Source organism: Bombina bombina, chromosome 1, assembly GCF_027579735.1.
Source record: "Bombina bombina isolate aBomBom1 chromosome 1, aBomBom1.pri, whole genome shotgun sequence".
Taxonomy (NCBI): Eukaryota; Metazoa; Chordata; class Amphibia; order Anura; family Bombinatoridae; genus Bombina; species Bombina bombina.
In genome coordinates this window covers 560,608,475-560,632,797 of record NC_069499.1, presented here as the reverse complement: position 1 = coordinate 560,632,797, position 24,323 = coordinate 560,608,475, and the positions used below count along the sequence as shown (strand labels likewise).

General features: G+C 41.6%; 1 protein-coding gene across 4 annotated transcripts in view; it reads right to left on the bottom strand.

The window, feature by feature from the left end:
- Nucleotides 1-2,483: 2,483 nt before the first annotated feature.
- Nucleotides 2,484-24,323, bottom strand: part of LOC128645632 (ras-related protein Rab-5B) — a 207,745-nt gene continuing 185,905 nt past the window's right edge. For all 4 annotated transcript variants that reach the window (XM_053698752.1, XM_053698750.1, XM_053698753.1 and 1 more), the window contains exon 6: nucleotides 2,484-3,357. In XM_053698752.1, coding sequence (XP_053554727.1) covers nucleotides 3,245-3,357 — 113 coding nt within the window. In that variant the 3' untranslated portion in view covers nucleotides 2,484-3,244. The remainder of the gene's footprint in view (nucleotides 3,358-24,323) is intronic.

The following is a 24,323-nucleotide window of genomic DNA, read 5'->3' as shown; positions in this document are numbered from 1 at the left end:
AAGCATATAGCCCCAATGAAACTAGATATTAAAATGACTATATATATGTTTTCAGATGAGCTAGATATACTAAGTTTGGAACCCTCATACTCAAGTTTTTAGAGTTCCCTCATGACAGCTATGATTTTTTATTACTGGTTGTTGGATTAACCTTTAAGACTTTATTCTTTGTCATATTCTGATGTTTCAGGTTACGGTTATACATTAGACCTGATTATAGTCCTGAGGGTCCAGGAGTGGCCCTATTTGTTTTATCTTGCTTGCTACATTAAGACGCAACTGATTGCTTCTCTTTGAAATCCGTCACCACAGGGAGTTTTTACAGATAGTATTTTATTGTTTATTTTATATGGATAAGCTATGGTTCATTATTTAACTACATATTATATACATGAGAAAAGTGAGGTTGTATGTTGAGACCCAAGAGTGGCCTCATTTTGACCATTATTGCCCTCTGTATTCCTTTTTTTTCTTTTTCTTTTTCTACTTTGTTCCAATGCAGGGTCCAAAAGTGGTCCTATATGTAATTTGGAGAGCATAGAGTTATCTTCCGGCATCCCTTTTAGTTACTTCTATTTTTCAATGTCTTTATATGACTAAGATATATTTATCCATTATGACATGCAGTGTATCTAATCTTGGAAAGGATTGTATTTTTGACTATTCTGCTGTTTATTTTATGCTTGTAAGCTGGAATTAAACCTTCAAAAAAAAAAATAAAAAAAAAAAAAAAAAGCACTAAGCAGTGGCTTATACTTGATAAATAATACATTTTGCAATGATTTTTTTTCTTTTAAAGGGATTTTACCTTTTATTTCTTTTGTTTTTACATTTGTGCAGGGACTATTAGTTAGTACAAGAGTTCCGGGGTCTATACAGGAAGACATATTTAGGTTGATGTCATACATATTCTAGAGCACAGGTTTTCAAAACTGTCGTCAATCCTCCCTAGCAAGCCAGATTTTCAGCATTACCTTGGATGAGAGCAGGCAAAATAACCATGTTAACTAATCAGATAATTATTACACTAGTGCTCCAGTTAATATACCCTCAAAATCTGGCATGTTAGGAAGGACAGGTTTGGAAATCAGTATTCTAGAGCAATATGAGCTGGCTTACTGTTCAGTAAATGCTAGAGAAACAGGAAGTCAGTTTTTTGCCCTTGCTTAGAAGAGGCAGAATGCATGTCTGCTCCCTTATGTAATTATAGGCATTGGCTATATTGAGAATCTCTAAGAGCTCATTTTGCAAGAAAACAAATAAGCTGTTTGCTGTTTAACACAATCCGTTTCTTTTTACTTTTACTTTGATTTAACTTTTTGTTTTACTTAAGGAGCAGTGTTACATATCTGTTTAAATACATTTACTCCCATCTGTATAGTTCTGTTTTTAAAGGGACATGAAACCCATACTTTTTCGTTCATGAATTAGCTAGAGTATGGTATTTTAAAAAGATTTCCAATTTACTTCTAGTATATGTGGCTGCACATATATGCCACTTGTCATTGGCTTACCAGAGGTGCTCAGCTAACTCCAAGTAATGCATTGCTGCTCCCTCTGCAAAGCATACTAAAAGAACAAAGCACATTTAATAATAGAAGTAAATTGTAAAGTTGTATGCTTTATTTGAATCCAGAAAAAAAAAGAAAAAAGAAGATTATATATCGCTTTAAGTTATTTTGATAAAATGATGAGTTTAAATGTTCAATAACTTGTCTAAATATAGTGTTAGAGGTATTCATGTCTCTTAGCATTTTTGTGTGGCCTTTCCTGGAAATTTGTGTTATAGTCTATTGCCTCAGCATGCTGGGTGAAAGTACATTTCCCACTTTACCATATTTTGGTGTTTTTAATATACATGTGTTAAAGGGACATTTAATAAATTTCTTGCACCTCCTAATAATGGTGCTACCGTTATGGCGCCTAGGTTACGCTGCAGGTGTGTGAAGGAGAGTTACTGCACATTTGCAAACAGGTCAGCACTGAAACGTAGTCATGACAGATTTCAACATGGCAGCCCCCATGACTAGAGGGAGCCGGAGAATAACGGAGTACTATGCTTATAGTATAACATGTATTTAGTGTCCCTTTGAAATGCCACTATTTTCAACCTCTTTCTATCTAAATAATATACACAATATTGATTTGCTACAAATAATTTAAAAGGCAGAATAAAAAAAACACAATAGTTTTATACAGACAGAGGAATGGAGTATCTGAGTCACTATTACAAGGAAAAACTAAACATAGCCAAGATATGCAGTAAAGCAGTGGGAACGTGCAATAGGATGCAGAATACTAGAGGTGAGCATGCCGCTATAGTAACTGTAAAATTATTAACACTTTTCATATAGTTGTATTGCTCTTGTAAATTTGATTGGCAGCTGTGACACGTTACACTATTTATACTTTGAAAAAATTGGCTATCTTAGCACCCACAATTTTTTTTTTTAATCTAGGATCAAACAAATGACACAAAATCCTTCCAATTTGGTTTGCTTTAATGTTACATTAAAAATCAATATTTTAGGAGTCATTTCAAGTAAAACATTATCTGAAGGTGCAAATACAAAATTCAAGTTCAGAGCATGTCTTTTTGTTTCCTTAGAAAGCAAAGGAAATAAATTTACACACAGGCAGCCGAGATCAATGTTTTTGGGAGAAAAAGAAATGGTACGAAGGTAAAGTGCGAGAAGTCCACAGTGCTTTGTTCTTCTGCTAACGGGGAGCTTGCCGACTATACAGCAGCATTGAACGGCCCTATATATAGGGAGATTCTGAATACTTATTCCATGTAGAGGTTCAGAGGTTAAACATCCACACTCTGCATGAGCCCAACTAAGTACAAAAACCGATGGGCTGCTTAAATCAACCATAGTTCAGTAAATGCATCAGGTTCTCTAAGTGCATGGAAAGAAATAAATGCAAAGAAATAAATGTGGCTGATTACTAAAACTTTATAAGTCCATGATAAACTTATACAGGAGCATTTTACGTTACCTCTTCAAATCCTCCAATGGAGTCTGCAAAATCATTGACCTGTACTTAGTTCAGATTTTTGCAGAAATTGTGGATAAGTTGCCTGCTAGTCTGCTTTTTTTTTTTTTATTAAACACTGTACAATAAAAATAATAACGCAGGAAAATTTTGAAAGCAAAAAGAATGTCCGCTGGCTGAACAGGAGCGTCCTTTAGAGTGTAGTGGAAGAAGCATAATGAGGGGAACTCGTCTCACATTTGTTGCATCAGTTTCCACAACATCCACTCCGTTGCTGTTGGTCTGAGCCTTGTACGTTCACACCTCTATTACGGGCGGCGTGAGTAGGATTTTGAGCGTCAGATTTCGGCATTTTCTTTGCTGTACAAAAAACAGAGAACATATTGCTTATTATATGTAAATAAATCATAGACATGTTGCCAGTGCATGTGAACAAAGCTTGTTTATCACCACTGCAGGGATCACATTGACACTACCAACTTAATCACGTTTCTTCCAGCCCCAGAAAAGTCAGGAATTTTTGTCACAGTGGGTACACAATTCTTTTTTTATCGTTTTTTTTTAAATTTGATTTATTTATGAGGAGGCGAGCCCTTACACACCAACAGTCTGTGGAAGTTGTACCCATCAGCTAGTGAGCAATGAATACTTCACTATATATTCTGCACATATTTCCTGCCAGCTTCAATATAAATAGCTTAAAAATTGTTTTAACTAACCAGATTTATAAGCATTTGTAAATCCTATTTTTTACTTTTTGGGAGATCAAATATGAAGCAGATCATTAATGAACAGTTACTCAACCCCTTGACTGCTGAGCCATTTCACACCCTTGAATTAAGGCGTTTGAGATTTTAGACACTAACATTTTTACAAATTGTATCATTATCTATAGATCCATCCATCTCTCTCTCTCTCTCTATATATATATATATATATATATATATATATATATATATACACATATATACATACATACACACACATACAATATAAATATATAAAAATAATAATATATAAAAATATATATATATATATATATATATATATATATATATATATAATTATGCTTACCTGATAAATGTATTTATTTCTGGACATGGAGAGTCCATGACATCATTCCAATTACTAGTGGGATATTCAACTCCTGGCCAGCAGGACGACGCAAAGAGAACCCCCCAGTAAAGCTGTTAAGTGTAGCTGCCTTACCCATAACCCCCAGTCATTCCGCCGAAGGAAATGGAAAAGGAAGAAACACAAGGATGAAAAGGTGCCTGAAGTTTACACAAAAAAACTGCCGAATTATAAGAGGGTGGGGTCGTGGACTCTCCATGTCCGGAAATAAATAAAATTTATCAGGTAAGCATAAATTTTGTGTTTTTTTCTATGACATGGAGAGTCCACAACATCATTCCAATTACTAGTGGGAACCAATACCCAATCTAGAGGACACGGAATGAACAGGGAGGGAGAAAAAAGGCAGGAGGACCTAAACAGAAGGCACCACCCCTTGAAGAACCTTTCACCCAAAAGAAGCCTCAGCCGAGGCAAAAGTATCAAATTTGAAGAATTTAGATAAAGTATGCAGAGAGGACCATGTTGCCGCCTTGCAAATCTGTTCCACAGAAGCTTCATTTTTGAAAGCCCAAGTGCAATGAGCAGTAATTGTCTCAGGAGGCTGCTGTCCAGCAGTCTTATAAGCCAAATGAATCAAATTTCTCAACCAGAGAGACAGAGTAGTAGAAGTGGCCTTCTGACCCTTACGCTTTCCTGAGAAAACAACAAACAGGGCAGAAGATTGCAGAAAATCTTTAATAGCTTGTAAGTAAAACTTTAGAGCCCGAACAACAAAGACGTTCCTTTTGAGAAGAAGGATTAGGACAAAGAGAAGGAACAACAATTTCCTGATTAATGTTTTGATCCAATACTACCTTAGGGAGAACCCCCATTTTAGTATAAAAGACCACCTTATCAGCATGAAAAATAAAGTAGGGAGAATCACACTGCAGAGCTGAAAGCTCAGACACTCTGCGAGCGGATGAAATGGCCACAAGAAACAAAACCTTCCAGGATAAAAGTTTTATATCAACAACATGCATAGGCTCAAACAGAGCCTGCTGTAAAACCTTAAGAACTAAATTAAGGTTCCATGGGGGAGCAACAGGTTTAAACACAGGCCTGACTTTAACCAGGGCCTGTTGGATGGATCTGGTAGATCAGCCAGACGTTTGTGCAAAAACAGAATTTATGTTTACCTGATAAATTTCTTTCTCCAACGGTGTGTCCGGTCCACGGCGTCATCCTTACTTGTGGGATATTCTCTTCCCCAACAGGAAATGGCAAAGAGCCCAGCAAAGCTGGTCACATGATCCCTCCTAGGCTCCGCCTACCCCAGTCATTCGACCGACGTTAAGGAGGAATATTTGCATAGGAGAAACCATATGGTACCGTGGTGACTGTAGTTAAAGAAAATAAATTATCAGACCTGATTAAAAAACCAGGGCGGGCCGTGGACCGGACACACCGTTGGAGAAAGAAATTTATCAGGTAAACATAAATTCTGTTTTCTCCAACATAGGTGTGTCCGGTCCACGGCGTCATCCTTACTTGTGGGAACCAATACCAAAGCTTTAGGACACGGATGAAGGGAGGGAGCAAATCAGGTCACCTAAATGGAAGGCACCACGGCTTGCAAAACCTTTCTCCCAAAAATAGCCTCAGAAGAAGCAAAAGTATCAAACTTGTAAAATTTGGTAAAAGTGTGCAGTGAAGACCAAGTCGCTGCCCTACATATCTGATCAACAGAAGCCTCGTTCTTGAAGGCCCATGTGGAAGCCACAGCCCTAGTGGAATGAGCTGTGATTCTTTCGGGAGGCTGCCGTCCGGCAGTCTCGTAAGCCAATCTGATGATGCTTTTAATCCAAAAAGAGAGAGAGGTAGAAGTTGCTTTTTGACCTCTCCTCTTACCTGAATAAACAACAAACAAGGAAGATGTTTGTCTAAAATCTTTTGTAGCATCTAAATAGAATTTTAGAGCGCGAACAACATCCAAATTGTGCAACAAACGTTCCTTCTTTGAAACTGGTTTTGGACACAGAGAAGGTACTATAATCTCCTGGTTAATGTTTTTGTTAGAAACAACTTTTGGAAGAAAACCAGGTTTAGTACGTAAAACCACCTTATCTGCATGGAACACCAGATAAGGAGGAGAACACTGCAGAGCAGATAATTCTGAGACTCTTCTAGCAGAAGAAATCGCAACTAAAAACAAAACTTTCCAAGATAATAACTTAATATCAACGGAATGTAAGGGTTCAAACGGAACCCCCTGAAGAACTGAAAGAACTAAATTGAGACTCCAAGGAGGAGTCAAAGGTTTGTAAACAGGCTTGATTCTAACCAGAGCCTGAACAAAGGCTTGAACATCTGGCACAGCTGCCAGCTTTTTGTGAAGTAATACCGACAAGGCAGAAATCTGTCCCTTCAGGGAACTTGCAGATAATCCTTTTTCCAATCCTTCTTGAAGGAAGGATAGAATCCTAGGAATCTTAACCTTGTCCCAAGGGAATCCTTTAGATTCACACCAACAGATATATTTTTTCCAAATTTTGTGGTAAATCTTTCTAGTTACAGGCTTTCTGGCCTGAACAAGAGTATCGATAACAGAATCTGAGAATCCTCGCTTCGATAAAATCAAGCGTTCAATCTCCAAGCAGTCAGCTGGAGTGAAACCAGATTCGGATGTTCGAACGGACCCTGAACAAGAAGGTCTCGTCTCAAAGGTAGCTTCCAAGGTGGAGCCGATGACATATTCACCAGATCTGCATACCAAGTCCTGCGTGGCCACGCAGGAGCTATCAAGATCACTGACGCCCTCTCCTGATTGATCCTGGCTACCAGCCTGGGGATGAGAGGAAATGGCGGGAACACATAAGCTAGTTTGAAGGTCCAAGGTGCTACTAGTGCATCCACTAGAGCCGCCTTGGGATCCCTGGATCTGGCCCCGTAGCAAGGAACTTTGAAGTTCTGACGAGAGGCCATCAGATCCATGTCTGGAATGCCCCACAGGTGAGTGACTTGGGCAAAGATTTCCGGATGGAGTTCCCACTCCCCCGGATGCAATGTCTGACGACTCAGAAAATCCGCTTCCCAATTTTCCACTCCTGGGATGTGGATAGCAGACAGGTGGCAGGAGTGAGACTCCGCCCATAGAATGATTTTGGTCACTTCTTCCATCGCCAGGGAACTCCTTGTTCCCCCCTGATGGTTGATGTACGCAACAGTTGTCATGTTGTCTGATTGAAACCGTATGAACTTGGTCCTCGCTAGCCGAGGCCAGGCCTTGAGAGCATTGAATATCGCTCTCAGTTCCAGAATATTTATCGGTAGAAGAGATTCTTCCCGAGACCAAAGACCCTGAGCTTTCAGGGATCCCCAGACCGCGCCCCAGCCCATCAGACTGGCGTCGGTCGTGACAATGACCCACTCTGGTCTGCGGAACGTCATCCCTTGAGACAGATTGTCCAGGGACAGCCACCAACGGAGTGAGTCTCTGGTCCTCTGATTTACTTGTATCTTCGGAGACAAGTCTGTATAGTCCCCATTCCACTGACTGAGCATGCACAGTTGTAATGGTCTTAGATGAATGCGCGCAAAAGGAACTATGTCCATCGCCGCTACCATCAACCCGATCACTTCCATGCACTGAGCTATGGAAGGAAGAGGAACGGAATGAAGTATCCGACAAGAGTCTAGAAGTTTTGTTTTTCTGGCCTCTGTTAGAAAGATCCTCATTTCTAAGGAGTCTATAATTGTTCCCAAGAAGGAAACCCTTGTTGACGGGGATAGAGAACTCTTTTCCACGTTCACTTTCCAGCCGTGAGATCTGAGAAAGGCCAGGACAATGTCCGTGTGAGCCTTTGCTTGAGGAAGGGACGACGCTTGAATCAGAATGTCGTCCAGGTAAGGTACTACTGCAATGCCCCTTGGTCTTAGCACCGCTAGAAGGGACCCTAGTGCCTTTGTGAAAATCCTTGGAGCAGTGGCTAATCCGAAAGGAAGCGCCACAAACTGGTAATGTTTGTCCAGGAATGCGAACCTTAGGAACCGATGATGTTCCTTGTGGATAGGAATATGTAGATACGCATCCTTTAAATCCACCGTGGTCATGAATTGACCCTCCTGGATGGAAGGAAGAATAGTTCGAATGGTTTCCATCTTGAAAGATGGAACCTTGAGAAACTTGTTTAAGATCTTGAGATCTAAGATTGGTCTGAACGTTCCCTCTTTTTTGGGAACTATGAACAGATTGGAGTAGAACCCCATCCCTTGTTCTCTTAATGGAACAGGATGAATCACTCCCATTTTTAACAGGTCTTCTACACAATGTAAGAACGCCTGTCTTTTTATGTGGTCTGAAGACAACTGAGACCTGTGGAACCTCCCCCTTGGGGGAAGTCCCTTGAATTCCAGAAGATAACCCTGGGAGACTATTTCTAGCGCCCAAGGATCCAGAACATCTCTTGCCCAAGCCTGAGCGAAGAGAGAGAGTCTGCCCCCCACCAGATCCGGTCCCGGATCGGGGGCCAATATTTCATGCTGTCTTGGTAGCAGTGGCAGGCTTCTTGGCCTGCTTTCCCTTGTTCCAGCCTTGCATTGGTCTCCAAGCTGGCTTGGCTTGAGAAGTATTACCCTCTTGCTTAGAGGACGTAGCACTTTGGGCTGGTCCGTTTTTACGAAAGGGACGAAAATTAGGTCTATTTTTCGCCTTGAAAGGCCGATCCTGAGGAAGGGCGTGGCCCTTACCCCCAGTGATATCCGAGATAATCTCTTTCAAGTCAGGGCCAAACAGCGTTTTCCCCTTGAAAGGAATGTTTAGTAGCTTGTTCTTGGAAGACGCATCAGCCGACCAAGATTTCAACCAAAGCGCTCTGCGCGCCACAATAGCAAACCCAGAATTCTTAGCCGCTAACCTAGCCAATTGCAAAGTGGCGTCTAGGGTGAAAGAATTAGCCAACTTGAGAGCATTGATTCTGTCCATAATCTCCTCATAAGGAGGAGAATCACTATCGAGCGCCTTTATCAGCTCGTCAAACCAGAAACATGCGGCTGTAGTGACAGGGACAATGCATGAAATTGGTTGTAGAAGGTAACCCTGCTGAACAAACATCTTTTTAAGCAAACCTTCTAATTTTTTATCCATAGGATCTTTGAAAGCACAACTATCTTCTATGGGTATAGTGGTGCGTTTGTTTAAAGTAGAAACCGCTCCCTCGACCTTGGGGACTGTCTGCCATAAGTCCTTTCTGGGGTCGACCATAGGAAACAATTTTTTAAATATGGGGGGAGGGACGAAAGGAATACCGGGCCTTTCCCATTCTTTATTAACAATGTCCGCCACCCGCTTGGGTATAGGAAAAGCTTCTGGGAGCTCCGGCACCTCAAGGAACTTGTCCATTTTACATAGTTTCTCTGGGATGACCAACTTTTCACAATCATCCAGAGTGGATAATACCTCCTTAAGCAGAATGCGGAGATGTTCCAACTTAAATTTAAATGCAATTACATCAGGTTCAGCCTGTTGAGAAATGTTCCCTGAATCAGTAATTTCTCCCTCAGACAAAACCTCCCTGGCCCCCTCAGATTGGGTTAGGGGCCCTTCAGAGATATTAATATCAGCGTCGTCATGCTCTTCAGTAACTAAAACAGAGCAGCCACGCTTACGCTGACAAGGGTTCATTTTGGCTAAAATGTTTTTGACAGAATTATCCATTACAGCCGTTAATTGTTGCATAGTAAGGAGTATTGGCGCGCTAGATGTACTAGGGGCCTCCTGAGTGGGCAAGACTCGTGTAGACGAAGGAGGGAATGATGCAGTACCATGCTTACTCCCCTCACTTGAGGAATCATCTTGGGCATCATTGTCATTATCACATAAATCACATTTATTTAAATGAACAGGAATTCTGGCTTCCCCACATTCAGAACACAGTCTATCTGGTAGTTCAGACATGTTAAACAGGCATAAACTTGATAATAAAGTACAAAAAACGTTTTAAAATAAAACCGTTACTGTCACTTTAAATTTTAAACTGAACACACTTTATTACTGCAATTGCGAAAAAACATGAAGGAATTGTACAAAATTCACCAAATTTTCACCACAGTGTCTTAAAGCCTTAAAAGTATTGCACACCAAATTTGGAAGCTTTAACCCTTAAAATAACGGAACCGGAGCCGTTTTAACACTTTAACCCCTTTACAGTCCCTGGTATCTGCTTTGCTGAGACCCAACCAAACCCAAAGGGGAATACGATACCAAATGACGCCTTCAGAAAGTCTTTTCTAAGTATCAGAGCTCCTCTCACATGCGACTGCATGCCATGCCTCTCAAAAACAAGTGCGCCACACCGGCGCGAAAATGAGGCTCTGCTTATGCTTTGGGAAAGCCCCAGAGAAATAAGGTGTCTAATACAGTGCCTGCCGATATTATAATATCAATATACCCAGATAAAATGATTCCTCAAGGCTAAATATGTTTTAAAATTGAATCTATTTAGCCCAGAAAAGTCTACAATCTTAATAAGCCCTTGTGAAGCCCTTATTTACCATCGTAATAAAAATGGCTTACCGGATCCCATAGGGGAAAAATGACAGCTTCCAGCATTACATCGTCTTGTTAGAATGTGTCATACCTCAAGCAGCAAGAGACTGCACACTGTTCCCCCAACTGAAGTTAATTGCTCTCAACAGTCCTGTGTGGAACAGCCATGGATTTTAGTTACGGTGCTAAAATCATTTTCCTCATACAAACAGAAATCTTCATCTCTTTTCTGTTTCTGAGTAAATAGTACATACCAGCACTATTTTAAAATAACAAACTCTTGATTGAATAATAAAAACTACAGTTAAACACTAAAAAACTCTAAGCCATCTCCGTGGAGATGTTGCCTGTACAACGGCAAAGAGAATGACTGGGGTAGGCGGAGCCTAGGAGGGATCATGTGACCAGCTTTGCTGGGCTCTTTGCCATTTCCTGTTGGGGAAGAGAATATCCCACAAGTAAGGATGACGCCGTGGACCGGACACACCTATGTTGGAGAAAGGATAGATAACACTGAAATCTGACCCTTTAGAGAACTGGCCGATAAACACTTATCCAGTCCATCCTGAAGAAAAGGCAAAATCCGGGGAATCCTCACCCGGCTCCAGGAGAACCCCTCAGATTCATACCAATAAAAATATTTACGCCATATCTTATGGTAAATCTTGCGAGTAACTGGCTTTCGAGCTTGAATCATAGTTTCAATGACAGCTTCAGAAAAACCACGCTTAGACAGAGCTAGGCGTTCAATCTCCACGCAGTTGGCTTCAGAGAATCTATGGTTTGGATGGAGGAAAGGACCCTGAAGTAGAAGGTCTTTCCTCAGAGGTAGAGAAGACATCCTCACCAGATCCGCAAACCATATCCTGCGAGGCCACGCAGGAGCTATTAGAATCACTGATGCTCTCTCTTGTTTGATACAAGCAATGACTCGTGGAAGGAGAGCAAACTGAGGAAACGGATAAGCCAGAGAAAACCTCCAAGGAACCGCTAGAGCATCTATCAGAACGGCCTGAGGATCTCTTGACCTTGAACCGTACTTTGGAACCTTGGCGCTTTGGTGGGACGCCATCAGATCCAACTCTGGAACCCCCAACTTGAGGGTTATCTGAAAGAACACTTCCGGATGGAGAGCCTACTCCCCGGGATGAAAAGTCTGTCGACTCAGAAAATCTGCCTCCCAATTGTCCACTCCTGGAATGTGGATGGCAGATAGGAGACAACGTGGGCTTCCGCCCACTGCAGAATTCAAGTCACCTCCTTTATGGCTAAGGAACTCCGAGACCCTCCCTGGTGATTGATGTAAGCCACTGAGGTGATATTGTCCTTATAAACCGGAACAACGCCAATTGAGGCCACGCTAATAGGGCATTGAAGATATCTCTCACTCCAAAATGTTAATGGGAAGAGAGAACTCCTCCCGAGACGACAGGCCCTGAGCTTTTAGAGGGCCCCAAACTGCACCCCAGCCTGACAGGCTGGTGTCCATAGTCACAATTTCCCAGGAAGGTCTCAGAAAGCAAGTGCCCCAAGACAGATGTTCCTGTGACACCCACCATGAGAGAGAGTCTCTTTTCAGAGGGTCCAGATTTATCCTTTGAGTTAAATCCAAATGATCTCTGTTCCATTGACGGAGCATACAAAGTTGCAGAGGTCGAAGATGGAACCGAGCAAAAGGTATGATGTCTATCGATGCCACCATCAGACCAATCACCTCCATGCATTGGGCCACAGATGGACAAAAAACAGACTAGAGAAAAATGCAGGAAGCAAGGATCTTGTCTTTTTCTGACCTCCGTCAGAAAGATCTTCATGGACAGGGAATCTATTATAGTCCCTAGGAAACACACTTTGGTAGATGGAACAAGATAGCTTTTTTCCAAATTCACCTTCCACCCATGGGAACATAGAAAAGATAACAACAGCATCTCTGTATGAGATTGGGCTAGTTGAAAAGATGACGCCTAAACTAAGATGTCATCTAGATAAGGCACTACAGCAATTCCCTGGGATCTGATCACAGCCAATAGCGCCCCCAAAACCTTTGTGAATATTCTGGGAGCCGTGGCCAGACCAAATGAAAGTGCAACAAATTGAAAGTGCTTGTCCAGAAAAGCAAACCTCACATACTGATGGCGATTCCTGTGTATGGGAACATGAAGGTATGCGTCCTTCAGGTCTATGGTCGTCATAAACGGACCTTCCTGAACCAAAGGGAGAATGGAACAAATAGTTTCTATCTTGAAGGACGAAACCCTGAGGAACTTGTTTAAACACTTGAGGTCCAAAAAGGAGGGAGTTCCCTCCTTTTTGGGAACCACAAACAGGTTGGAGTAGAATCCTAGACCCTGTTCTGCTATAGGGACAGGAACAATAACTCCCAGAAAGAATAGGTCTTTACACAGTTTAAGAAGGCTTCCTTCTTTATTTGGTTTGAAGAAAGTCTTGACAGGAGAAATCTGCCCCTGGGAGGGCAAGACTTGAATCCTATTCTGTAACCCTGAGATACTATGCGCACTGCCCAAATGGGACATTGCGTATCTAGGCTTGACGAAAAAGAGAAAGCCTGCCCCCCACCTGATCCATACAGGAAATGGGGGAGGAACCTTCATGCTAATTTAGAGTCATCAGAAGGCTTCTTGTTTTGGTTTTCCCTTATTCCAGGGCTGGAAGGATTTCCAAGAAGGTTTGGGTTGATCTGGTTTAGATGAGGAAGGAGGACGACTTTTGTCCCTTAAAGTTACGAAAGTTACGAAAATTAGAAGTCTGACGACCTCTAGGTCTGTTATTCTTGTCCTTTCCACCCGTAATCTCTGAAATTATCTCTGCCAGACCAGGTCTAAACAGAGTCTTTCCCTTGTAAGGCAAAGCCAAAAGCTTGGTCTTAGAAAAGACCAAGATTTTAACCACAGAGCCCTGCGAGCTAGAACCGTGAAGCTAGACATCTTAGCTCCCAGACAAATTATCTGCATATTGGCATCACAGATAAAAGTATTGGCCAATTTAAGAGCTTTGATCCTATCTTGGATCTCCTCTACTGTAGTTTCCTCTGTAATAAGATCAGATAACGAATCGCACCAATAAGATGCAGCTCCTGCAAACGTAGCAATACTCACTGCTGATTGCCACTGTAACCCTTGATGGACATAAATCTTTTTTAAGTAAGCCTCTAGCTTCTTGTCCATTGGATCCTTAAAAGAGCAACTATCCTCTATAGGAATTGTAGTTCTCATAGCAAGAGTAGAAATAGCTCCTTCTACTTTAGAAACAGTGCGCCATGAGTCACGAATAGAGTCGGCCACAGGAAACATTTTCTTAAAAACAGGGGAAGGGGGAAAAGGAACCCATGGTGTGTCCCATTCCTGAGCAATTATTTCAGACATCTTCCTAGGGACAGGAAAAACCTCCTCAGGAGATGGGGAATCATAGACTCTATCCAATTTTGAGGACTTTGTGGGGTTTATAGCAACCACCGGTTCAGAGTCGTCCAAAGTAGATAGAACCTCCTTCAAAAGTAATCGAGGTGCTCAAGCTTAAAACTAAAATTAACTTCAGATTCTGAAGATTTTTCTGCTACAGTGTCAGAGTCTGAAATCTCACTTTCAGAAGCTACTGGAGTATTCTCATCATCAGACATCTGAACAAGAGTGGCTAATGCAGTACTAGAATCAGAAACCTTAGCATCAGGCAAGTGTTTAGATTTTCTCTTACACTTACCCAATGAAGGGAAAGCTGACAAAGCCATTGTTACTGCAGAAGAAACCTGAGCGGCAAGATCTCCAGGTAAATAAACAGCCCTAGGTGGATGAGAGGACACAGAAGGCACAATATGATTAACAATTAAGGCTTGGGACGTTTGAGGGGAAAGCAGAGGCATATCACGCACAGCATTATCCTGAGAGACATTAGGCTCAGAAGGGAGTAATTTGTCTTTAAATTTTAACCTCTTAAGGACATATGACGGAATTTTTCCGTCATAAAACAATTGAGCAAACTGAAAGCTGTGTCCTTAAAGGGTTAAAGTCTTGGATAAACAAGAAACAACAAAATTGCATAAGCGAAACAATTTGGGATTCTAAACAAAGTAAACATTTATCCATGGAGCTGGACTGATTAGTCCATAGCTAATAATTCCCACAAGTAATAGGCAATAAAATACTTTAAATTTTATTAAAGGTTAAAAATCAAATGAGGAAAGAAAAACACTTAGATCAAAAAACCCTCAGATTGCCTATGACAGAAAAATAAAAAGTTTTAAATTTTAATAAAGTTTAAAAATTAAATGAGGGAAGAAAAAAACTTTAAGATAAAACATACCTCAGATTGTCTGAGGTTCCTACCGGCAAGAAAATACCCCACTAGTAATAGGAATGGAGTCTGACTTGCTCAGCAATACGATCCGATGAGGACACCAAATGCTGCCTCCACTTGAAAAGCTGAATTCAGTCCGGGACTGAAAATAAAGTGCACAACAATTTCTCTGTAGAGAGAAAAAAGGCGCCAGTTAAAATCTACTGTCTGTAAAAACGGCATAATCGTCTATTACACAGAAGAGCAACCGCAAGTACAAAAACAATGCTTTGGCTCACCAGCCTACTATCCCAAGCCTTACACATGTCTCTATAAAAAGATTAAAGATCTGACATCCAAGAACATTGAGAGAACTCTGTCTCTTTCATATTTTCAAATTAGGAATAACTTATCCCATATTGAAAAGTGTCAATAAAAAACATAATTTATGTAAGAACTTACCTGATAAATTCATTTCTTTCATATTAGCAAGAGTCCATGAGCTAGTGACGTATGGGATATACATTCCTACCAGGAGGGGCAAAGTTTCCTAAACCTTAAAATGCCTATAAATACACCCCTCACCACACCCACAAATCAGTTTAACGAATAGCCAAGAAGTGGGGTGATAAGAAAAAAGTGCGAAAGCATAAAAAATAAGGAATTGGAATAATTCTGCTTTATACAAAAAAATCATAACCACCACAAAAAAGGGTGGGCCTCATGGACTCTTGCTAATATGAAAGAAATGAATTTATCAGGTAAGTTCTTACATAAATTATGTTTTCTTTCATGTAATTAGCAAGAGTCCATGAGCTAGTGACGTATGGGATAATGACTACCCAAGATGTGGATCTTTCCACGCAAGAGTCACTAGAGAGGGAGGGATAAAAACAAAATTTATGCTTACCTGATAAATTCATTTCTCCTGTAGTGTGGTCAGTCCACGGGTCATCATTACTTCTGGGATATTATCTCCTCCCCTACAGGAAGTGCAAGAGGATTCACCCAGCAGAGCTGCTATATAGCTCCTCCCCCCTACGTCACCTCCAGTCATTCGACCAAAGGACCAACGAGAAAGGAGAAGCCGAAGAGTGTAGTGGTGACTGGAGTATAATCAAAAAAAAAAAAATTTTTAGCCTGCCATGAAAAACAGGGCGGGCCGTGGACTGACCACACTACAGGAGAAATGAATTTATCAGGTAAGCATAAATTTTGTTTTCTCCTGTTAAGTGTGGTCAGTCCACGGGTCATCATTACTTCTGGGATACCAATACCAAAGCAAAAGTACACGGATGACGGGAGGGACAGGCAGGCTCTTTATACGGAGGGAACCACTGCCTGAAGAACCTTTCTCCCAAAAACAGCCTCCGAAGAAGCAAAAGTGTCAAATTTGTAAAATTTGGAAAAAGTATGAAGAGAAGACCAAGTTGCAGCCTTGCAAATCTGTTCAACAGAAGCCTCATTCTTAAAGGCCCAAGTGGAAGCCACAGCTCTAGTAGAATGAGCTGTAATTCTTTCAGGAGGCTGCTGTCCAGCAGTCTCATAGGCTAATCGTATTATGCTACGAAGCCAAAAAGAGAGAGAGGTAGCCGAAGCTTTTTGACCTCTCCTCTGGCCAGAATAAACGACAAACAGGGAAGACGTTTGACGAAACTCCTTAGTTGCCTGTAGATAAAATTTCAGGGCACGGACTACATCTAGATTGTGTAGCAGACGTTCCTTCTTCGAGGAAGGATTAGGACACAAGGATGGAACAACAATCTCTTGATTGATATTCCTGTTAGTGACCACCTTAGGTAGGAACCCAGGTTTAGTACGCAGAACTACCTTGTCTGAATGAAAAATCAGATAAGGAGAATCACAATGTAAGGCAGATAACTCAGAGACTCTTCGAGCCGAGGAAATAGCCATTAAAAACAGAACTTTCCAAGATAACAACTTGATATCAATGGAATGAAGGGGTTCAAACGGAACACCCTGTAAAACATTAAGAACTAAGTTCAAACTCCATGGCGGAGCAACAGTTTTAAACACAGGCTTGATCCTAGCTAAAGCCTGACAAAAAGCTTGAACGTCCGGAACTTCTGACAGACGTTTGTGTAAAAGAATGGACAGAGCTGAAATCTGTCCCTTTAAAGAACTAGCGGATAACCCCTTTTCTAAACCTTCTTGTAGAAAAGACAATATCCTTGGAATCCTAACCTTACTCCATGAGTAACTCTTGGATTCGCACCAATATAAGTATTTACGCCATATTTTATGGTAAATCCTTCTGGTAACAGGCTTCCTAGCCTGTATTAAGGTATCAATAACTGGCTCAGAAAACCCACGTTTTGATAAAATCAAGCGTTCAATTTCCAAGCAGTCAGCTTCAGAGAAGTTAGATTTTGATGTTTGAATGGACCCTGGATCAAAAGGTCCTGTTTCAGAGGTAGAGACCAAGGCGGACAGGATGACATATCCACTAGATCTGCATACCAAGTCCTGCGTGGCCATGCAGGTGCTATTAGAATCACTGATGCTCTCTCCTGTTTGATTCTGGCAATCAATCGAGGAAGCATCGGGAAGGGTGGAAACACATAAGCCATCCCGAAGGTCCAAGGTGCTGTCAAAGCATCTATCAGAACCGCTCCCGGGTCCCTGGATCTGGACCCGTAGCGAGGAAGCTTGGCGTTCTGACGAGACGCCATGAGATCTATCTCTGGTTTGCCCCAACGTCGAAGTATCTGGGCAAAGACCTCCGGATGAAGTTCCCACTCCCCCGGATGAAAAGTCTGACGACTTAAGAAATCCGCCTCCCAGTTCTCCACTCCCGGGATGTGGATTGCAGACAGGTGGCAAGAGTGAGACTCTGCCCAGCGAATTATCTTTGATACTTCCATCATTGCTAGGGAGCATCTTGTCCCTCCCTGATGGTTGATGTAAGCTACAGTCGTGATGTTGTCCGACTGAAACCTGATGAACCCCTGAGTTGTTAACTGGGGCCAAGCCAGAAGGGCATTGAGAACTGCTCTCAATTCCAGAATGTTTATTGGAAGGAGACTCTCCTCCTGATTCCATAGTCCCTGAGCCTTCAGAGAATTCCAGACAGCGCCCCAACCTAGTAGGCTGGCGTCTGTTGTTACAATTGTCCAGTCTGGCCTGCTGAATGGCATCCCCCTGGACAGGTGTGGCCGATAAAGCCACCATAGAAGAGAATTTCTGGTTTCTTGATTCAGATTTAGAGTGGGGGACAAATCTGAGTAATCCCCATTCCACTGACTTAGCATGCACAATTGCAGCGGTCTGAGATGTAGGCGTGCAAAAGGTACTACGTCCATTGCCGCTACCATTAAGCCGATCACCTCCATGCATTGAGCTACTGATGGGTGTTGAATGGAATGAAGGACACGGCATGCATTTTGAAGCTTTGTTAACCTGTCTTCTGTCAGGTAAATCTTCATTTCTACAGAATCTATCAGAGTCCCCAAGAAGGGAACTCTTGTGAGTGGAAAGAGAGAACTCTTCTTTTCGTTCACCTTCCATCCATGCGACCTTAGAAATGCCAGTACTAACTCTGTATGAGTCTTGGCAGTTTGAAAGCTTGAAGCTTGTATCAGAATGTCGTCTAGGTACGGAGCTACCGAAATTCCTTGCGGTCTTAGTACCGCCAGAAGAGTACCCAGAACCTTTGTGAAGATTCTTGGAGCCGTAGCCAGTCCGAATGGAAGAGCTACAAACTGGTAATGCCTGTCTAGAAAGGCAAACCTTAAATACCGGTAATGATTTCTGTGAATCGGTATGTGAAGGTAAGCATCCTTTAAATCCACTGTGGTCATGTACTGACCCTCTTGGATCATGGGCAAAATTGTTCGAATCGTTTCCATCTTGAACGATGGAACTCTTAGGAATTTGTTTAGGATCTTTAAATCCAAGATTGGCCTGAAAGTTCCCTCTTTTTTGGGAACTACAAACAGATTTGAGTAAAACCCTTGTCCTTGTTCCGACTGCGGAACTGGATGGATCACTCCCATTAATAAAAGATCTTGTACGCAGCGTAGGAACGCTTCTTTCTTTATTTGGTTTGTTGATAACCTTGACAGATGAAATCTCCCTCTTGGGGGAGAGGATTTGAAGTCCAGAAGGTATCCCTGAGATATGATCTCTAACGCCCAGGGATCCTGAACATCTCTTGCCCAAGCCTGGGCGAAGAGAGAAAGTCTGCCCCTATTAGATCCGGTCCCGGATCGGGGGCCCTCGATTCATGCTGTCTTAGGGGCAGCAGCAGGTTTCCTGGCCTGCTTGCCCTTGTTCCAGGACTGGTTAGGTTTCCAGCCTTGTCTGTAGCGAGCAACAGCTCCTTCCTGTTTTGGTGCAGAGGAGGTTGATGCTGTTCCTGCTTTGAAATTACGAAAGGAACGAAAATTAGACTGTCTAGCCCTAGGTTTGGCTTTGTCCTGAGGCAGGGCATGGCCTTTACCTCCTGTAATGTCAGCGATAATCTCCTTCAACCCGGGCCCGAACAAGGTTTGCCCTTTGAAAGGTATATTAAGCAATTTAGATTTAGAAGTAACATCAGCTGACCAGGATTTTAGCCACAGTGCTCTGCGTGCCTGAATGGCAAATCCGGAATTCTTAGCCGTAAGTTTAGTTTAATGTACTACGGCATCTGAAATAAATGAGTTAGCTAACTTAAGGGCTTTAAGTTTGTCTGTAATCTCATCTAGTGTAGATGATTGAAGTGTCTCTTCCAGAGACTCAAACCAAAATGCTGCTGCAGCCGTGACAGGCGCAATACATGCAAGAGGTTGCAATATAAAACCTTGTTGAACAAACATTTTCTTAAGGTAACCCTCTAATTTTTTATCCATTGGATCTGAAAAGGCACAGCTATCCTCCACCGGGATAGTGGTACGCTTAGCTAAAGTAGAAACTGCTCCCTCCACCTTAGGGACCGTTTGCCATAAGTCCCGTGTGGTGGCGTCTATTGGAAACATTTTTCTAAATATCGGAGGGGGTGAGAACGGTACACCGGGCCTATCCCACTCCTTAGTAACAATTTCAGTAAGTCTCTTAGGTATAGGAAAAACATCAGTACTCGCCGGTACCGCAAAATATTTATCCAACCTACACATTTTCTCTGGTATTGCAACTGTGTTACAATCATTCAGAGCCGCTAACACCTCCCCTAGTAATACACGGAGGTTTTCCAGCTTAAATTTAAAATTTGAAATATCTGAATCCAATCTATTTGGATCAGAACCGTCACCCACAGAATGAAGTTCTCCGTCCTCATGTTCTGCCGCCTGTGACGCAGTGTCTGACATGGCCCTAATATTATCAGCGCATTCTGTTCTCACCCCAGAGTGATCACGCTTGCCTCTAAGTTCTGGTAATTTAGCCAAAACTTCAGTCATAACAGTAGCCATATCCTGTAATGTGATTTGAAATGGCCGCCCAGATGTACTCGGCGCTACAATATCACGCACCTCCCGAGCGGGAGATGTAGGTACTGACACGTGAGGCGAGTTAATCGGCATAACTCTCCCCTCGTTGTCTGGTGAAATATGTTCAATTTGTACAGATTGACTTTTATTTAAAGTAGCATCAATACAGTTAGTACATAAACTTCTATTGGGCTCCACTTTGGCATTAGCACATATAGCACATGTATCTTCCTCTGAATCAGACATGTTTAACACACTAGCAATTAACTAGCAACTTGGAAATGCTTTTTTAAGTAATTTACAATAATATGAAAACGAACTGTGCCTATAAGAAGCACAGAAAAAATTATGACAGTTGAAAATAATTAAGTTATAGCATCAATCTTTGTCAGAAATATACAATTTTAGCAAAGGATTGTTCCCATTAGCAAAGGATAACTAACCCAGGCAGCAGAAAAAAATACACAAATAAACGTTTTTTATCACAGTCAACTACAATCTTCACAGCTCTGCTGTGATGATTACCTCCCTCAAAAAAGGCTTTGGAGATCCCTGAGTTCTGTAGAGATGAACCGGATCATGCAGGAAGAAAATGAACCTCTGACTGAGTTTTTTGATGCGTAGTAAAAGCGCCAAAAATGGCCCCTCCCCCTCACACATAACAGTGAGAGAGATCAGTGAACTGCTTTAATTTAAACAAAAACTATTGCCAAGTGGAAAAAATTGTGCCCAAAACATTTTTTCACCCAGTACCTCAGAGAAATAAACGTTTTTACATGCCAGCAAAAAAACGTTTAACCTCAATAAATTAATTGTTATTTAAAACCTATTGCAAGTCCCTGCAAATTAGGTTAAGTCTATGCATACAGTATAAATCCAGTGAAGTACCATTCCCCAGAATACTGAAGTGTAAAATATACATACATGACAGCCTGATACCAGCTACATCTACTGCATTTAAGGCTGAGTTTACATTATAACGGTATGGCAGGATTTTCTCATCAATTCCATGTCAGAAAATAACAAACTGCTACATACCTCTTTGCAGATTAATCTGCCCGCTGTCCCCTGATCTGAAGTTTACCTCTCCTCAGATGGCCGAGAAACAGCAATATGATCTTAACTACTCCGGCTAAAATCATAGAAAAAACTCCGGTAGATTCTTCTTCAAATTCTACCAGAGAATGAATAACACACTCCGGTGCTATTATAAAATAACAAACTTTTGATTGAAGTTAATAAACTAATTAAATCACCACAGTCCTCTCACACATCCTATCTATTCGTTGGGTGCAAGAGAATGACTGGGGGTGACGTAGGGGGGAGGAGCTATATAGCAGCTCTGCTGGGTGAATCCTCTTGCACTTCCTGTAGGGGAGGAGATAATATCCCAGAAGTAATGATGACCCGTGGACTGACCACACTTAACAGGAGAAATAAAGACAGCCAATTCCTGCTGAAAATAATCCACACCCAAAATAAAGTTTAATGAAAACATAAGCAGAAGATTCAAACTGAAACCACTGCCTGAAGTACTTTTCTACCAAAAACTGCTTCAGAAGAAGAAAACACATCAAAAATGGTAGAATTTAGTAAAAGTATGCAAAGAGGACCAAGTTGCTGCTTTGCAAATCTGATCAACCGAAGCTTCATTCCTAAACGCCCAGGAAGTAGAAACTGACCTAGTAGAATGAGCTGTAATCCTTCGAGGCGGAGTTTTACCCGACTCGACATAGGCATGATGAAATAAAGATTTCAACCAAGATTCCAAAGAAATGGCAGAAGCTTTCTGGCCTTTTCTAGAACCGGAAAAGATGACAAATAGACTAGAAGTCTTTCGGAAAGACTTAGTAGTTTCAACATAATAATACAAAGCTCTAACAGCATCCAAAGAATGCAATGATTTCTCCTTAGAATTCATAGGATTAGGACATAATGAAGGAACCACAATTTCTCTACTAATGTTGTTAGAATTCACAACCTTAGGTAAAAAATTCAAAAGAAGTTTGCAGCACCGCCTTATCCTGATGAAAAATCAGAACAGGAGACTCACAAGAAAGAGCAGATAATTCAGAGACTCTTCTGGCAGAAGAGATGGCCAAAAGAAACAAAACTTTCCAAGAAAGTAATTTAATGACCAAAGAATACATGGGTTCAAAAGGAGGAGCTTGAAGAGCCCCCAGAACCAAATTCAAACTCCAAGGAGGAGAAATTGACTTAATGACAGGTTTTATACGAACCAAAGCTTGTACAAAACAATGAATATCAGGAAGATTAGCAATCTTTCTGTGAAAAAGAACAGAAAGAGCAGAGATTTGTCCTTTCAAGGAACTTGCGGACAAACCTTTATCTAAACCATCCTGAAGAAACTGTAAAATTCTCGGTATTCAAAAAGAATGCCAAGAAAAATGATGAGAAAGACACCAAGAAATATAAGTCTTCCAGACTCTATAATATATCTCTCTAGATACAGATTTACGAGCCTGTCACATAGTATCAATCACAGAGTCAGAGAAACCTCTTTGACCAAGAATCAAGCGTTCAAACTCCATACCTTAAAATTTAAGGATTTGAGATCCTGATGGTAGAAAGGACCTTGTGACAGAAAGTCTGGTCTTAACGGAAGAGTCCACAGCTGGCAAGAGGCCATCCGGACAAGATCCGCATACCAAAACCTGTGAGGCCATGATGGAGCTACCAGCAGTACAAACGAGCATTCCTTTAGAATCTTGGAGAATACTCTTGGAAGAAGAACTAGAGGCGGAAAGATATAGGCAGGATGATACTTCCAAGGAAGTGATAATGTATCCACTGCCTCCGCCCGAGGATCCCGGGATCTGGACAGATACCAGGGAAGTTTCTTGTTTAGATGAGAAGCCATCAGATCTTTTTCTGAGAGTTCCCACATTTGAACAATCTGAAGAAATACCTCTGGGTGAAGAGACCATTCGCCCGGATGCAACGTTTGGCGACTGAGATAATCCGCTTCCCAATTGTCTATACCTGGGATATGAACCGCAGAGATTAGACAGGAGCTGGATTCCGCCCAAACCAAAATTCGAGATACTTCTTTCATAGCCAGAGGACTGTGAGTCCCTCCTTGATGATTGATGTATGCCACAGTTGTGAGATTGTCTATTTGAAAACAAATGAACAACTCTCTCTTCAGAAGAGGCCAAGACTGAAGAGCTCTGAAAATTGCACGGAGTTCCAAAATATTGATCGGTAATCTCACCTCCTGAGATTCCCAAACCCCTTGTGCCGTCAGAGACCCCCACACAGCTCCCCAACCTGTAAGACTTGCATCTGTTGAGATTATAGTCCAGGTCGGAAGAACAAAGAAGCCCCCTGAACTAAACGATGGTGATCTGTCCACCACGTCAGAGAGTGTCGTATAATCGGTTTAAAGATATTAATTGAGATATCTTTGTGTAATCCCTGCACCATTGGTTCAGCATACAGAGCTGAAGAGGTCGCATGTGAAAACGAGCAAAGGAGATCGCATCCGATGCGGCAGTCCTAAGACCTAAAATTTCCATGCATAAGGCTACCAAAGGGAATGATTGTGACTGAAGGTTTTGACAAGCTGATATCAATGTTAAACTTCTCTTGTCTGACAAGGACAGAGTCATAGACACTGAATCTATCTGGAAACCTAAAAAGGTTACCCTTGTCTGAGGAATCAATGAACTTTTTGGTAAATTGATCCTCCAACCATGATCTTGAAGAAACAACACAAGTCGATTCGTATGAGATTCTGCGAAAATGTGAAGACTGAGCAAGTACCAAGATATCGTCCAAATAAGGAAATACCAAAACCCTGTTCTCTGATTACAGACAGAAGGGCACCGAGAACGTTTGAAAAAATTCTTGGAGCTGATGCTAGGCCAAACGGTAGAGCCACAAAACTGGTAATGCTTGTCTAAAAAGAGAATCTCAGAAACTAAAAGTGATCTGGATGAATCGGAATATGCAGATATGCATCCTGTAAATCTATTGTAGAC